The 17536-nt window shown below is 51.1% G+C and overlaps 1 protein-coding gene across 4 annotated transcripts; it reads left to right on the top strand.

Annotated features, from left to right (window-relative positions):
- The first annotated feature begins 729 nt into the window (after window positions 1-729).
- LOC102683486 (AGBL carboxypeptidase 2) lies at window positions 730-17238 on the top strand. 4 transcript variants are annotated; one of them, XM_069181796.1, is made up of 23 exons: window positions 730-855; window positions 1076-1204; window positions 1590-1653; window positions 2810-2959; window positions 3256-3444; window positions 4129-4236; window positions 5424-5577; window positions 6116-6898; window positions 7436-7595; window positions 8140-8266; window positions 8469-8569; window positions 9290-9420; window positions 9954-10020; window positions 10811-10921; window positions 11626-11718; window positions 11845-11958; window positions 12656-12734; window positions 13056-13139; window positions 13317-13529; window positions 14317-14359; window positions 14891-15141; window positions 15511-15652; window positions 16584-17238. In XM_069181796.1, exons 2-23 carry the CDS (start codon window positions 1169-1171, stop codon window positions 16927-16929), a joined length of 3546 nt encoding a protein of 1181 aa, XP_069037897.1. In that variant the 5' UTR covers window positions 730-855; window positions 1076-1168; the 3' UTR covers window positions 16930-17238. The 4 variants fall into 4 exon arrangements, with proteins under 4 accessions (XP_069037897.1, XP_069037896.1, XP_069037895.1 ...); XM_069181795.1 differs by having other exon boundaries at window positions 962-1204; XM_069181794.1 differs by having other exon boundaries at window positions 730-1204.
- The last annotated feature ends 298 nt before the right edge of the window (window positions 17239-17536 follow it).

Here is a 17536-nt window from a genome sequence, read left to right as displayed (position 1 = left end):
CTGTTGAAGTGAACAAACGAAGGAGGTGTCTGCACAAGCAAGGGGCGCGATCCAGAGATCCCAGCGGGCGCAGGACTCGCTGCTTCGTGGGCGGTGTTCAGTTTAAAGTGCACCTTTAGTCACCTTTTATGCTGTCCTTCTTCGCCGCCTTCATGTCCAGGAGATGGCGGTGGTGCTTCGATTTTTTTTTTTTAGTAGGCAATACTGCAATTATACCAGCATTCCGCGCTGCAGAAAGTGGTCTTGTGCCGCTAACGTTTTCATTTTGCACGAAAAAGTTATAAATGTTGCATGACGCTGCAAGTGTACAGCTGAAGAAAAGCTGTGGCATCAGAACCGCAAAAAATAATACAAACCTTTCGGCACATTCGAAGTTACCGCCTTCAAACCTTACATTATAGACCCCCAAAAAAACAAATCATGTGCTACATACACCCCAAATAGGCGGACACCATTGTTGGGTGCAAAATATACATCTTTTATGCAAGTTGTAACCGATGCTATTATATTCCGTTTACAAAGGAGGTGCGTACAGAAGCAAGCGGAGTTGGCTGACTTTGCTTTTAGTATTTTTGTTTTTACTGCAGTTTTCCATGTACGTATCACTGGCCCTCGACCCCGGCTTTATCATGCACTCGCATACCGTTCCCTGCCCCGAAGTTACAGGACTTCGGTGACGTCATGAAAGGGCAGCTACACCCTGTAGTTCTGCGGTCGCCAAGAAACCGCGTTCTCGTGTACGTGCGCTGCCTAGCAACGGGATCTTCTCTTGTCCAAAGGGTAGGAGTCAGTCGGCTTGGTCAGAATAAAAAAAAAACAACTAAACTTGCAGCCGCTATAGCGTGGACGTCTCCGGTGAGTATTTACAACTGTTTTCTAAGAAGCCGGCAGCTCCAGTGCAGGATTTGGATGTCCAGCCTTTGGAAACGATGTTATTACAACCTCTATCAACCTCCCCCAGCTGAGCAAAACTAGAGACGAGGACGAGCCGAAGTTGTCGATGAGGTTAACGCTGCAGTTGCATGCTCGTGTTGCCTTCCCTGCGTGTGAAGTGGTTATCTGTGGGTCTCCGCAGCCGGGCTACGGCCCGGAGCTGATGGTGCAGCGGACGTGCAAGCTCTGTGGCACCGAGGGACGTCTCTGATTCCCCGCTGTGTTGAGGTGGAGAATGCGCCCTGCTCTGGAGACCGGCATCGACCCGCAGGTGCGTCGCCAGCGTGGTCGTGGTGGTGGGTGGGGGGGTCGGATAGAAACGTGTCGGGCTCCTCAGTGATTGTGCTCCTGCCTGATCGCACGCTGTGGGCTTCGTGTTAAAAAGTACTGGTCCTGGCTGAAGTACGGTCTCGCCTGAACAGCCTTGTCTGTGCAGTGCTGTGTAAGCATAAGAGTGGCTGTACATACACGTGAAAGTCCGTGTGAGCCGACCGCTCTCTCGGCGTCACCGCAGCGCTGTTTCTCGCCCGTTTTGGCTGCCGATGGCTGTGTGCTTGTTTTATATATATATAAAAAAAGTTTTTTTTCCCTACGCATCCGCCCATTCCAACTGAAGCAGCGTTTTAAGGTGGGATATGTCTCCTTGTTTCTTAAAGATCTTAGATGACCCTTACGAGACCTTCATGCAACGCCATCTCCGGCATTATGGGCTGTTCACCGGTAAGCTGAAGGCGGTGGGGGATTCGTGAAGATCCGCCTCCGGGTTGGTCAGAGATCTCTTGTGTGGAGACTTCGTAAGAACTCCCCGTGATCCCGACCTGCGGGTATTCTTACAGTCCGCAGAAACGGGGCTGCCTGGCTCTTCGGCGGTGGATGGCAATGCAGCTTCTCTGCTCCTGGGTCTGGGGTTGGACTTGGACACCTTCTGTTCGTACCAGCTGCTCCACCAACCCCAAGGAGCCCTTTGAGGGCAAACGTCTCTCTAAGGGCGCCTCGGCGGTGCAGGGGTCAGCTCTGGTGCCGCTGGGGTCAATCCCAGGCCTGGGGCGCTGTCCGTGTGGAGTCTGTATGTTCTCCCTGTGTTCGTGTGGGAGTTTCCTCCCACGGTCCGGACGCTGGCTGTGAGGGGTGTGCAGGTTTGTTCCTGCGTCTGCCCTGCGATGGACTAACAGCCGGTCCCAGGCGTATCCTACCTTGTGCCTGCTGCTTCCCGGGATCGGCTCCGGGGATCATGTGTGTGTGGCCCTGCGTGTAGGCTAAAGAACGCAGAAACTGGATGAGTGCATTTGTGTGTGTGCGTCCTGCAGTGGACTTCCCTGTGGGATAGGCTCTGGGATAGCCAGAACCCTCAGGGAGGGATATAGGCTCTAGGTGGCGCTGTTGGAAATGGTGCCGCTCTGAGGCATCTGCCAGATCCTGGGGAGCAAGCCGAGGCATCTGAGTACGGATAAAAGCACCTAGAAAATCAACATCTTCAGTCAAAGTCAAAGTATCAAAGCGTTCTCTTGAGTGCTGTGGTAAAATCGTGGAAGAGTCTGGTAAAGTTCAGGTCATTCCAGGGTAGAAGTGTGCGGTAGAGTGTGGCACGTACCAGGGGCCGCCATCACGAAGCCTTGTTTTTGGCACCATTTTTTCCCCGGCAGACGTTCATGTTTTCCTGCGGTAAGTTCTCACCAGGCCTGTCGTCAGGCTTGCGGGGATGGAATGGGACGCGCGTGAGTTCGGGGTGCTGCTTGGGGTCCCTCACCTGAGCCGCGGACGTTTGCCGCGCCTGTACGCCACTCTCCCAAGTGCCTCTGGGACTCGGGGTGAGGAGAAGGCCAGGGAATACACCCACTTACAAGCACCTGAAACGTGTGCCCGCCGATCCCGTCAGGCAGGAACGCGGGGTGCCAGGGCGGTCTCGCAGCCGCGGGGAGCTGGGAGAGGAGCCGCGGATACCTCCTGCCTGACGTCAACTCCCAGGACACCAACGGGTCGGCCTCCGACACCGAGGGGGACAAGGAAGGGACCAGAAAGACGCCCTGTGAGTGGAAAACGCCGCACGCGCTGCCCACACAGCACTGGCGCACACTCCCTGGACCCAATCCGTAGCGAAACTGCCTTTGTATATTCACTCCCTGGGGTGCTCCATCGATAATAGCACAACAACCTGGTTTCGGACTTTGGTTTTCAGCTGTAAGAAATTCTGTAATAACAGCACGATCAGAGGCGGCTCATTTTCATCTGTCGATGTCAGGGCACGAGCCAGGGTGGAAAGAAACACCAGCGACGGCTCTGACTGCTCATGATGGAAGCTCATTCTTGTTTTCCCCTGCCCAGACTCTCTTCTGCTGGAGCAGGCCCTGCTGAAGACCCGGCAGCTGGTGTTCGATGCGGAGGGGGGCCGGCGGGTGCCCCGCCTGCGCGCGCCCCGCGGCCTGTTCGCCATCCCCTCCCGGCAGGGCCCGTCCCAGGGCCCGCGCTGGCCCGTCGAGTGCGAGGTCATCAAGGAGGAAGTGCGGCACATCGGTGAGGCGTGCAGGCGACGGGGGGGCCAGGGGCTGCGTTGTCTTGTTTCTGTCTTATTTTTGCAATGCGAAAGGCTGGATTGTGTTATTGGTGTCTTATTTTTGCAATGCGACTGGCTGGATTGTGTTATTGTTGTCTTATTTTTGCAATGCGTGCGAAAGGCTGGATTGTGTTATTGTTGTCTTATTTTAGCAATGCGAATGGCTGGATTGTGTAATTGTTGTCTTATTTTTGCAATGCGTGCGAAAGGCTGGATTGTGTTATTGTGGTCTTATTTTTGCAATGCGAAAGGCTGGATTGTGTTATTGTGGTCTCATTTTTGCAATGCGAAAGGCTGGATTGTGTTATTGGTGTCTTATTTTTGCAATGCGAATGGCTGGATTGTGTTATTGGTGTCTTATTTTTGCAATGCGTGCGAAAGGCTGGATTGTGTTATTGTTGTCTTATTTCTGCAATGCGAATGGCTGGATTGTGTTATTGTTGTCCTATTTCTGCAATGCGAAAGGCTGGATTGTGTTATTTTTGTCCGGCGAGAGAGAGCCTCCTGGAGTTCAGGGTTGCCGTGACAATGTTGCGGATTGCGGGGGGCGCCCCCCCGGTGGCCTTTGCCCTTGCCCCCTCAGCTGCCTGCGGGAGTGTGGCTGAAGGCAGCCTTCCTCACGGCTTCCTCCTTGTCCGCCGCAGAGTGGGAGCCGGCCGAGCCGGAGGAGTTTTACCAGCTGACGGGCTTTGAGCGGACCCCACTGTGTGTGGGAGAAGAGAGGGGCACCGTGGTGTACTGCATCGACTCAGGTACCTCCCGCATGGAAACACCAAGCTGTCCCTCTCTCTCTGAGCCTGTCTTACTGTCACATCAAATTGACACAAGGAGCTAGGGCGATATTAGGGCGGAGCGGTGGCTCTGTGGCTCAGGACTGTGCCTGTGGCTGGAAGGTTGCCAGTTCAAATCCCACAGCCGGCAGAGGAATCCTACTCCGTTGGGCCCCTGAGCAAGGCCCTTCACCCCAACTGCTCCAGGTGCACCGTATAAATGGCTGACCCTGCGCTCTGACCCCCAGCTTCTCTCCCTGTCTGTGTCTCATGGAGAGCAAGCTGGGGTCTGCGAAAAGATGCATTCCTAATGCAAGAAATTGTATATGGCCAATAAAGTGATCTTATCTTATAATGGATAATATTAATAATCTTATAATGGATAATAATTCCTTACACTTATAAAGCGCTTTACAGGTCATGGGGATCCCCTCCGTCCCCACCAGTGTGCAGCCCCACCTGGATGATGCGCCAGTCCCCTCCCCACACACCAGCTCTCAGTGGGGACCCATCTGACCCATTTCCCAGTGACAGAAGCAGACTTAAATAGTGTGTCTCCGAATGACCTGCACGAGTCGGCGAACAGCTGTACTACACTGACGGGATTTGATTAGATTAAATAATAGAGTAGAAACCGCTGCCTGTAGTTACTTCTTCTGACAGGGCACCTATCTGTCTGTCTAAATGCTTTTCCATATAAATCCATACATCTGTCCTTTCCCTCCTTCTCTCTGCTCCTCTGCTTATCTGTATATGCGGGCGGCACAGTGGTGCAGGAGTTAGCGCTGGGGCTCTGGGTTCTGTTCCTGGGGTGCTGTCTGCGTGGAGTTTGTATGGCTTCCCTCCAGGTGCCCCAGTTTCCTCTCACACTCCAAAGACATCCTTGTAGGTTCTTTGGTTTCTGGTGAAAAGTGACCCCGATTCTGGGGGGTGTGCATGTTTGTGTCTGCCCTGTGCCCCACCTTGTGCCTACTGCATGCTGGGATAGGCACCGGCTCCCCCCGTGACCCCGGACTGGATACAGAGGTTTAGAACATGGTTGGTTGGGTCTGTACGTGCGTGTAGTGCAGCAGAATTACAGGGTGCAAGAGAACAGCTCTCGAACCCCGGACCGAGGCGAGGGAAGAGGTCCCAGCTCCTAATAAAACCGAGCGCGCTCTTATCCCCAGCGACGAAGAGCCCCTACTTCACCGGCGCGCGCGCGGGGGGCAGCCGCGGGCCGGCGAGAGACGCCTGCCCCAGCTCGGGCAAGGGGAGCGCCGACTCCGCCCTGGCCTTCGAGTCCAGGTTCGAAAGTGGGAACCTGCAGAAGGCGGTGCGAGTGTAAGTACAGTCCGCCTGCTGTTCGCTGAGCGGGTTCGCGGGCGCGTCGGCGTGCGCTGGCTGCAAAGGCCCCCGGAGAGCTGGAGAGGAGAAGGAGAACAGAAAAACCACATCAGCTTGAGCCTGCGGACAGCTCACACACGAAGGAGGCCCGACAGGACCAAACGCCTGGTTTCTTCCGTCTGCCTCTCAGTGCGGGATTAACCTCTACGTGATCCTTATTTATCCCCCGTTTGGCACAAATATCGTATCCAGAAATCCCAAAGCGAACCCTACCTGAACCCTACCTGAACCCTACGTGTTAAACAATCGAGGGACATAAATATGCATTTCAGTATTATCTGCTTTTATATTGGCATACCTTGATTTTTTTTCTTCAGAATATCTTATATAGCCCTGCGCAGTTTTTAAGACGGTGCGGTTTAAAAACTGGCGAGGCTCGTGGCGCAGGGCGGTCGCTCGCTCTGCCTGTCCTCTGGGTTTCCGCCCTGCCAGCCGGGCCCTCTGACAGATCTCCCTTCCCCCCCCCCCCCGCCAGGGGCCTCCACGACTACGAGCTGACGCTGCGCGCCGACCTCTACACCACCAAGCACACGCAGTGGTATTACTTCCGGGTCCGGAACATGAAGGCGGGCGTCACCTACAGGTTCACCATCGTCAACCTGATGAAGCCCAGCAGCCTGTACAACATGGGCATGAAGCCGCTGCTGTACTCCGAGCAGGAGGCCCGGGCTCGGGGCGTGGGCTGGAGGAGGGCGGGTGCCAACATCCGGTACTACCGGAACCAGCGCGATCAGGAGGGGCAGAGCCTGTATTCCCTGACCTGGACCTGCCAGTTCCCCCACGAGGGCGACACCTGCTACTTCGCGCAGTGCTACCCCTACACCTTCTCCGACCTGCAGCTCTATCTCGCCAGGGTTGCCAACCACCCGGTCCGGGCGCGGCACTGCAAGTTCCGGGTGCTGTGCCGGAGCCTGGCGGGCAACCCGGTGTACGTCCTCACCATCACCTCGCCGTCCCCCAGCCCGGCTGCCAGCCTGGCCAAGAGGGCGGTGGTGGTGACGGCCCGGGTGCACCCGGGGGAGACCAACAGCTCCTGGATGATGGCGGGCTTCCTGGACTTCCTCCTGGGCGACTCCCCGGACGCCCAGCTGCTGAGGGACACCTTCGTCTTCAAGGTCGTGCCCATGCTGAACCCGGACGGCGTGATCGTGGGCAACTACCGCTGCTCGCTGGCGGGGCGGGACCTCAACCGGAACTACGGCACCTTGCTGCGCGACGCCTTCCCCTGCGTGTGGCACACCAGGAACATGGTGAAGAGGTGAGGGCCGCCGGCACAGGGCAGGGGCACTGGGGATGAACCAGCACGGCGCTAAGAGACTGCCTCTCCCTCCCGGCTGGTTCAAAGGTCAAAGGGCTCCAGGGGGGCGTGCTTGTCACAGTGCACGGTGCACCTCTGGAGTGTCTCCAGGCTGAAGCAGGCGGGGATCAGTTAGAAGGAATTCCCCCAGGTTTTTTTTTTTTTTGTGGCGGCCCTAACATCCTTCGTCGGGGCCCCTGAAGTTCAGTCCCCTGCTGTATTTGAACCGAAGGCGTGTTTTGCTGTGCAGCCACATTGGTTTGCAGTTAGTCCTGTGTAAGCACATAAGGCAGGCTGCACGCAAGAGGCAGCTGTCTGGCCCGCTGGGAAGTTAGGTGCCGATTGATCCAAGGCGCGCATCCGGCTGTTTCTCGAAGGACACCGCGGCATCGGCTTCCACATGGCTCCCGGAAAAGGGGTTTTCCTTGTGGATTCCCGAATCCGACCGCGTTCGGGGTGCGGCTGTCTGACCGGCACTCCGCCCTGGTCCCCTTCCAGGCTCGTGGCTGAGAGGGAGGTCGTCCTGTACTGCGACTTCCACGGCCACAGCAGGAAGCACAACGTCTTCATGTACGGCTGCGACAACAAGAGCAGCCCCGCCCAGAGGCTGCTGGAGCGCGTCTTCCCTCTGATGATGAGCAAAAACGCCACTGACATGGTGAGACTGCTTTCCTGTGTCCTGTTTCCTGCATGCGACTGTTACCTGGGGTGTACGGCTAGTGTTATCAACCTGTAGGTTAAGCACTGCTTCTTTCTTAATTAGTTTGGTCATTTCAGTTGAGAGAGTTTAGATCCCAGATGTTTACATGTATTATAATAAAACATCCTTGTATGCAATATATCGTATAATCCTATATATATCCTATATATATATTTCTAAATATAAAATGTAAAATCCTATATTAATAGGATTAATATAATATAACATCCTTTGTTATAATAAAACATCCTTCTGTGAGCCTACAGTGCCTGTGAAAGTATCTTGACAATACTGTCAGTCTTCACCATTGACAGTAAGAACAATGGTGGATAAGAAGAACAGGGGAAAAAGATTCTGTCTGAAAGTGGTCAACAAAGGCACTGCCAACAAAGGACAATGCCATCGGCCGACAAAAAGGAAGGGGAATGATTTCTCTTGCGCGTTGTTGTTGTTGTTGTTGTTGTTTTTTAATTCCCTTTCCTTCCCTGGCGCGTGCTTCCAGTTCTCTTACAAGGGCTGTAAGTTCAGAGTGCAGAAGAGCAAGGAGGGGACAGGGCGGATCGTCATGTGGAGGATGGGGATCACGAACAGCTACACCATGGAGTCCACCTTTGGGGGTTCCACTCTGGGTGAGGGACCAGGTGCATCTGCATCTGTATGCATATACATTCCCGTCCGCTGTGTAGAAAGTCATCACAGTAATGAAGGTTCCTGATTTAGGATTCGCTCCTGCAGCCTCTGTGCCTCTGTGCCTCTGTTGAGGTCTCTCCAGCAACACTACGCCCTCCTGTGCATTCATATGCTTGTAACAAGTCATGCATTTTTTGATAGGTGGCAGAAAAGGAACCCATTTTACCACACAGGACTTAAAGTCTTTGGGCTATTACTTCTGCGACACCCTCCTAGACTACTGCGACCCAGACCAGTCTAAGGTGAGGTTTTAACAAACCGTAGGCAGGCAGGGGCATAAAGAACTGTTTAAGGTAAAAACGCGATAACTCATACAGTTTATTTTAGCAGAGAACTTTACCTATTATTAATTTAGTTAAGGTTGTTTTAGCATTGTTGGAATATTTAAAGTTTAGGAAACAACAGTACCCAATCGGATAAATGCACTACTAAACAGGCACACCCCCCAAAATGAATATATATAGGGGCAGAGCAGTGGCACTGTGGCTTCGGATCTGTGGCTGGAAGGTTGCCGGTTCATATCCCGTGGCCGGCAGAGGAATCTTACTCCGTTGGGCCCCTGAGCAAGGCCCTTCACCCCAACTGCTCCAGGGGCGCCTTATAAATAGCTTCTCTCTTCCCGTCTGTGTGCCTGTGTGTCTTATGGAGAGCAAGCTGGGGTATGCGAAAAGACAATTTCCTAATGCAAGAAATTGTGTATGGCCAATAAAGTGATCTTATCTTATATAGATAACCCATTTGTATCCAGGTTTAGAGCTTTCAAAAGCTGAGTGTGGTACGCTGCGTTCTGAAAACATACAGATGGCACAAGCAGCTTCAGGAAAACCAAGCCAAGCCTTTAGCTAGGCTTTTCCTTGACTGTACATTACACCTGAAGATACAGGGAGAGGGGCGGTTTAAAAGGAATCCCGAATGCACAAAAGCACTCTTTTCCTCACCTGGGGTTCTGTCCCGCACTGCAGACCTACCTGTGCATGAAGGAGCTGTGCGAGATGCTCCACCAGGAGATCCGGAAGAAGCTGGAAAATCTGGGCAGGGAAGCGGACTCCAGCGTCGCCCTGAGTGACGTATCCGTCTCCGACATTGAGTCCAGGTGAACCCACAGACCAATTTCTTTCTTCCTTTTTATTCCATTATGGGGTGGGCAGTTTCCTCACGGGGAACGTCTTGTCTGTCCGTAGTCCTCAGCAGCTTACAGATGGGTTGTCTTCCAGCCTTGTGCTGGTCTTCCTTATCTGCAAAAGAAAGTAGCACTAGTGAGTTTGCCGTTTTTAGCACTTACTGTGTTTTGTGTTTCACTGATACTGCTGCTCATCATTAAGGTCATCTTCCGAGGAGCTGTGTTACTTTTTTTTATATTTCTCCCTTTTTTTTTTTAATTTGTGCATTCAGCCTTAAGGAGATGCAGTCTGAAGGGTAAGAAAACCGGTTGAACAGGCTTTACAGTCTTGGCACGGTTTGCACGCTGGCCTTCTCAAATGTGTCGAATTTTCCATCTCAAGAAACCCTGATTACCTGATACGGCCGTTCTCCCGGGGGTTGTCCCTCAGTTGAAATGTATATCTACACGCACGCCATGCGGTCTTGAAGAGATGAACTAATGGATTTTCCTTGTCCTCTTCGCAGTACGAGTGGCTCAAACAGCACTGAGTCGGATGGTCTGCCTGCCCATCTGCTGGATCTTGCACACAAGGTACGGGATGAAGCTGGTTTACACAAGTGACCTGCAGGAAGGTCATCCAGGCCAGCAGTAAAAATGTGCACAGGTCTACTTGGAACCTGTAAGAGTCTTTGGATGGGACTGTTTTCTCAGCATCGCGATGTGCTTGTTCGCTGAGTGTAGGTGAGCTTATTTGGCTGCTGTTACACACCACACTATAAAAACGCTGTGAACATCAGCCAGGATAAAGAACATAACCTTCAGCTATTTTAAGCAGTTATTTAAATATACAGTGGTGACCATCCACAGAAACTGAAGCTCTGGAAATACAGGATTTTTAAACCCATGTTCTCTTTAGTATGTAAGATCTCTTCAAGCCCAGTCTTGCAAGGCTGTGCTAGAGAACACACTGAGCACAGTTAGGGCTGGTAAATTCTGAGAGGATCTGTCACCCGGAAAATCCAGCTATTAGCAACTCTGTGGATTTTTTGGTTAATGCTTTGGTTTAGATGTCTATTATAACTGTATATTAATATTATTAATAACACATTATTATCTATAAATGGTATTAATGTGTATTACAAGTGTGTTACAAATATGACTATAATAGTATTATAAAAAAGTTATTATTTGATATCCCAGTTAGAGGAATGGTTCAGTTTAGGGTCAAGATTAGGTTTTTGTTGCTAATATGCAATGAGTCTATGGTGCAGGCTGGTTATTATCTCTATTAATACTCTTATAAAAAGGTTCTATTCATAAAATGCTTAGAAATGGCGTTTACAACACCAGCTCTAAAGTGACACCCTTTTCTGTGCTGAAGTTTACACAGAAGAAGAAGCATCTGAGGACGAGGAAGGAGAGGAACAGGCTGCGCCTTGGGCACGTGCAGAGCAGAGAGCAGAAGGCGCTTCGTGGAAACATGAGCCTCCCGGTAGGAATTAGCTGCTGGTGTGTCAGCGAGAGGGCGGCTGAGGCCCTTGGCTCAGTTCTGCACCTGGGGTGCTGTCTGCATGGAGTCTGCATGTTCCCCTCGTGTTTGCGTGAGTTTCCTCCCAGAACCCAAAGACATGCTGGTAGCTTAATTGCCTTCTGGGAAAATTGGCCCTGGTGAATGTGGGTTTCTGTGTCCCCTGATGGACCACCGTCCCATCCAGAGTGTCCCGTCCTGCCCCCTTTGCTGGCCATGATCGAATGACTATGGTCGTTTTAGTTGTGGTAGTTGCACAGGAGCTTCAGCAAATAAGTTTAACTTGCAGAAGTGCTTGCAGAGTGCTTGGTAGTGCACAGTATGACTTCTGTCAAAGCCATGTCACAGAGATCGGTTCTTTTTCAGCCATTTTTATGAAGTGAAACTACCAGGCTTAGTATTTATCTGGATTTTCCACTCCAATTTGAATGTGCGTGACTTGGTTTTATTTTTCTGCAGTTTAGAAAATAAACTAAGATCCAGTTTAAACTTGGCTGTGTCCCTTAGCAATTCATAAAGTACCACCAAGAAAAGGCAGCATGGAGGAATCTCCCAAGCTGCACTGTGGCACTCCGATAAGTTCAAAACCTGACGGGAAGGCACCTGTTTTACTTAATGTATATTTCCCATCCTGAGCACTTCAGTTAAACCCCTTTTTTGGACTGCAGAGCTCCGCAGCTCTGCTCGCGGATCAAGGGATGAAGAGGGAGGCTCAAGAGAAGCCAGGGAGTGGAACGAGCCAAGAGAGGAAAATCAAAAAGGTAGGGATGCCTGTAAACCGTCTGCATCAGGCCATGCAGTGGGTTAGGTAAAAATTGCCTGTTTTTCTCGACACCTCTGTCTTTGGGTCTTGCTCCCCCCCCCCACACACACACCTCTCTCTGCAGGTGCAGCATATCCGTACGGAGCGCAACAGGACAGGACGGGCTTGGATTCCCCATCCTTCCACTGGGATAGCAGTCATCGGGGAAGGGAGACTGTGGGACAGCAACCAGGAGAAGGTACATGCTCCCAAAATAGCTTTGCCAGTTTAAATAGAATACATGTGTCGCGGTATATCCCCCTACTTCGACAGCCTGGCTTTGCAGTTTGAGTTTGTGCCATGCTCCCACAACTCTTTGAGTAAATAAGTGCCTCCTGCTCTCAGATTTAAATGCACTTCCACTTGTGTCTCCTGGTTTGTGTTTCACTCTTCATTTTGAAGCAGTTCATTGCATTGACTTTGAGGACTCAGAGCCTTTGAGGACTTTGAATACTTGTATAATGTCCCCTTCAGGACTCAAAAGGTTCAGTTCCTTCAGCCTGTCAGTGTGAGACACTCCCTTCAGACTAAAGAGACTCAGTTCCTTCAGCCTGTCAGTGTGGGACTGGGATGTATCTGCTTTCTCTTCTCTGGACCGATTCCAGAACAGCAGCATCTTTTCTGTAACAGGGTGACAAAAACTTTAACACACACGCTGCTACACAATTTTAAAATAACATTCTTTTTTTCTATATTCCACTTTTAACTGCTGCGCATATGCTAACACATTTATTTACATTTTTTAACACTTAAACACATTGTCTGGAAGATGTAAATAAAGTGTCAACAAACTTCTCGGCTTTTTTTTTAAGTAGCATCTTGTTCTCTCAATGTTTTCCCACTGTCGTGTTCTGAAGGATTTGCAGAGAATAAGCCTATCGTTTTCTCTGTTTTAGAATGCGTATTTAGAAGCCGTGACAGCTGCCTATCTGCGCAGTGGAGGAATGTTTACGGCTGCTCAACAGACTGTTACAGGTACGTAATGCTGAAGACTTGAACTTTGTGCCGTTTGTTTCAACCGTTCCAGTCAGCAATTGTAAACAAGCTTTCAAACTGTTCAATTTTTACTGTCACGTCAATCGAAAACAGAATGTCATCCTCGTCTGCTCTAGTGTAGCAGGAAATCTGAAGGGTGTAGGATGAGAAAGTGCTTTGTCCATGTGTAAGAATGTGTTTTCAGGGACTAATACAATAAGTGTCAGTAAGGGCTTCAGCGTTTAGCGTTATTTGTGATAACTGTGCTTTCTAATTGAGGAACGCTGAAAATCTTGTTAATTATGACTTGCTAACCTGTAGACGTACCACATCTGAAATACTCAAGTGTGAAGACTGACGCTGGCATGAAGAGTTCAGTCAAAGCACCAGCTACTGCAGAGAGTGGTTTGTATTTCCCATCAGCTGGTTCGTTTTCTGTGCCTTGTCTCTGTAGATTGGTGATGGGGTAGTCCTGCTTTTGATAGGGACTAGTTAAAATACGCAATGTCGTTTACAACACCCCGTTTTTTACAAAAGTGGAAAAATAAATGTCTGTCTGCTTGGTTCTGGTGGGCCTGCCAGCGGGAGAGTTCGAGTGGGCCAGCGGGTCCGGCAGCCGGCAGCGCCAGCGCTCCCTGACCTCGCAGCGCCGGCCCCTCGCCATGGCCTCCATCCAGCAGCACCGCACCCTGGAGTTCCCCGGCAGGGACCGCGGCGCCCCCCTCAGGCAGCATCCCCTGCCCTTCGACTGGGAGCTGGAGGTCACCACCCGGAGGCAGCCCGCTGTCAGGAGAGGTCTGGCATCCCTGTCGCTCATCTTGCCCCCTGGAGCCCGAGCTCCCCGCAGGGTGGGGGGAGTCTGGGACAGAGCCCGGGACAGAGTGTAGTACCCTGAGCCCGGGACAGCCCTGCAGTACCCTGAGCCCGGGACAGCCCTGCAGTACCCTGAGCCTTGGACAGCCCTGCAGTACCCCTGAGCCCGGGACAAAGTGCAGTGGGACAGCCCTGCAGTACCCCTGAGCCCAGGACAGAGTGCAGTGGGACAGCCCTGCAGTACCCCTGAGCCCGGGACAGCGTGCAGTACCCCTGACCCCGGGACAGCGTGCAGTACCCCTGAGCCCGGGACAGCGTGCAGTACCCCTGAGCCCGGGACAGAGTGCAGTACCCTGGCTTATTTCACGTCCGGCTGGCTCAGATCCTCCTAATCAGGACAGGAGGTGCTCTCCCTCACACAGGATGGGAGTGTAGAAGAGGCTACCCGGCCATGTTGGCTCTGTCAAGAGAACGGCTGGTTGAGATCTCTGGTTCACATAACCACCCACTACCAGACAGGCTGGGTGGGCCGTGTGGTTTCCCCTCATGTGTCCCCTTTCTGATGGTCCTACGCTGGGCCTTGCCTGAATTGCATCGATTTCTCACGCTTGCTGAGCAGCAGGAATTTTAATGCCACTTAATTACAGAAGGGTACAAGTTTGCAAGTGTTGCACACCATCCACTTTTTTTTGCTGTTTTCACCTGGCACATACAGACAGATTTTTCATGGAGCTGTGTTAACATGATCTGGCTCTGCGTGTTTCCTTAGGAAGGACACCCTCGGCTTACGTACTGCCTTCCTCCTTACACAGGTAATCCTAGCACCTGAGCACAATCAGAATGTGTGTTGTCTGCTTCGCCAGAAGTACTTCATGGCATGATGTTTGTAAATTTGCTCCAGTTTAGATTCCATTTTAAATTTGCCTCCCTCCCCTTTAATATTATATGTTCTTGCTCATTGTTTTGTTTCAAATAATCGATTAGGTTATCCTGTGTGAGCGTGAACTAAACCATTATTCTGACACGTTGAGTTGTTGATACAGAGGGCAGCACTAGGATTGTGGATGGTAGGGGATGATCATTAATCATCTGGTGACTTGTTTCGATCTTCAGAGAACGATTTTACATTTCCCAACGCACTTACTGATGGAAAGGGGCACTGGTGCATCGTTGGAGCTTTCATCTTTAGGGGGGCGTCTGGCCTGAAGATAGCAGTATTTTTAGTAGCATGAATTTAAAAAATGTAGAAACAATTTAGGGCAGCTCTCTGTTTTATTTTTTTTATCATTCACAAAAATAGACCATTATACTCTTCTTTTTTTTTCCTGGAATGTCTTATGTAGGCCTCCAACTTTAGCCACAAGTCAGGTGGTGCAAAGCAGGGTGGTCCCAGAGTTCCCAGTATCCAATGGCTTGGTGGCCTCCAGGTCGTCCAGTTCCATCAGCGCTCCAGCCCCGGGCCCAAAGCCCAGTCAGGAGTCGAGGGTCCGGCCGGCCAGAGTTTCAGTCCGCTACTTGTCCCATGAAACAGCCACATCCAGCTCCGACACCTTGGAAACCAACAAGAGCACCCAGGAGAGGCCCAGTGTCTCAGGTGACCCTCCTCCGGCCTTCAGAAAAACAACACCGTCGCAACAGACCTTACATCATGCATTGGCAGGGTTGCATTTTTACCCTGGTTTTTTAGCACTCTGTCTATTGTGGCTCTGAATACTTAAGTTATTAGTAATCCCTAAAAAACAAAAATGCCTAAAATGCAGTACTATTCAAAACCTTGGCTCTAGCCGGTCAGTAGCCTCCTCTTTAAGTTTAAGTGGGGCAGATGAAAAACTTTGCTGCTTCTTACCTGAGTACGCCTTCAGAAGCAGCATTTTTACGTAAAGCTATTGTTTTAGTCTGCTGAGGAAAAAAAGACATCTTTTACAAACATCTTGCCTGCTGTGTTTTTTTTTTTATTCATCAGAAGCTTTTGGTCTGGATGGTGTGGGCAGCGATAGAGGACACCCCAAGCCTGACAGGGCGGTCAGGAGGCCCGCAGTGGACACTCAGACTTGCTTGCCCGATTTAAAGAGACAGGACTCGGGCCCACAGCTGCAGGGTCAAAGGTGACGGCACAGCATGTGCAGTTTGTAGCAGCAGTGATGCGATGAAAGTGCTGGCCTTGAAGTACACAACCTCCATCATGTCTGCAAAGCAGAAGCTACTTTCGCACACTTGCTGTTAGGAAAATGCAACTAAAAATATCCAAATGAGCTTGGACTCAAAACAGATCAGCCAAGCCAGCACAGAGGTTTCCCTAAGTTATGACCGTCTCTTCGTCTAGGATAAATTGGAACAGATCCAACTAAAGCTGAACTGTAACAGCCTTAGGCTGGAGACAGTTTAGAGGTGCATGAAACCTTCTGGGTCCAAGGCGCTTGAGCCCTGATCGGTAGTATAGTATGCACAGATTTTCAATGTCGTGTTATGTGATGTTTCATTAGTGCTCTTTCACTATATTCACTGATGCCTCAAGATAAGATTCACAACCTAAAAAAAAACGCCTCGCCTGTTGTGGGCACTTCCAGCCCTCTATCAAACCTGCTAAAAGTGGGCTAGATGTGAAGCAAATTGTGGGGCCACAAAGTGTTATTTTGTGGGTATTCAGGCCCTTGTTTTCGATATGTGTGCGGGAGCAAAGCGAGCTCCCAGAAGGCCAAGTGCGCGAGGTGGTGATGATGGACGCTCTGGAGGGAGCAACTGTGAGGAACACTGGGTAGTGAGGGGACATCGGGACCAGGTCCAGCCGTGCGATTTATGTACTGTGTAGCAGCAGGGCTGTAGCTTTTGTCCTCCATTGAGAGAATCGGAATCGTTTTCCTGCAAATGAAACTTCCAGCTTTGGCCACTCGGACGCCAAAATGCGTATTTCATCTTCACATCACATCATCGTTCCTAACGGGACCTGCTTTCTAGACCCCAGTCGCCGTGGCTCGGAAAGACCCTCCCGTCTCGGCCCGCGTTGGTTCTGACGGTCGAATTCCTTGTGTCCGTCAGGTGCTCGCGCTCCGCCCCCGAGGACGTGGCGGCTGACCTCGGGCCCCTGGCCATCTCGTGCCCTCGGGCCCCCCAACAGCCCGAGAGGGCGGAGCCACAGAGGGAGAGGATGCAAAAACTGCAGAGGCTCAGCCAGGCGAAACTGGGCAGACCCCCGCCTCCAGGAGGAGCGAGAGGGACACCCAGGGAAACAGGAAGGGAGGAGGGCCGGGCAGGAAGTGATGTCAGACCTGTGGGTTCCGCCCCCTCCCACAGCGGCTCCGGGGAAGGAAAATTCCAGACGGTAGCGCGGAGTCCAGCCCCGGAGGGTCCAGTTCCCGCGGATGTGCCGCGGGACCCTCTGTGAGAAGCTCTGAAAGTAACTGCCCTCCTGTTGAAACACAGGTGGCTCGAACCCGGGTCTCGATTTGATTCAGAATGCCCCGCCCGCCCCACCTGTTCAGATGTCAAACCCAGCTCTGTCTGGCGGGACGTCCCACTCTCAGGTGACACGGTTGAGATGAGCATGGGCCAAAGATTTTTATTATTCAATCTAAGCGTAGGTCTTGCATCTTAATTGAGTATATCATTTCATTTTAAAAAAAAAAATGTTTGATATTTTTATACCTTTAAGTTTGCAAATAAAGACATTAAGTGGTGAATTTGGAAAAAAAAACTTGCAGTGTGTGTACTGTCCACTGTTATTCAATTTCATTTTTGCTACTATGACGGGACCTTAGATTTATAACAAAGTTTTTGTTACTTGAAATGAAACTTTGATGTTTTGATGTGTATGTAAATATTTTGATGGGGGGGACGACACTGTTCCTGGCATTGTTTTTTTTACCCAGTGGACTGGTCTGGTCTGTCAAGTGCTAAAACAGGACATTTTTAAACAATCCTGTAATCCACTGCTTAAAGTGGAACTAAGTAGCGGATCTGTGAGACGTAAGGTGAACTCATGTGCTGGGCGA

This window comes from Lepisosteus oculatus, chromosome 21, assembly GCF_040954835.1.
Source record: "Lepisosteus oculatus isolate fLepOcu1 chromosome 21, fLepOcu1.hap2, whole genome shotgun sequence".
NCBI classification, from domain to species: Eukaryota; Metazoa; Chordata; class Actinopteri; order Semionotiformes; family Lepisosteidae; genus Lepisosteus; species Lepisosteus oculatus.
This window is presented reverse-complemented; position numbering and strand designations above follow the sequence as displayed.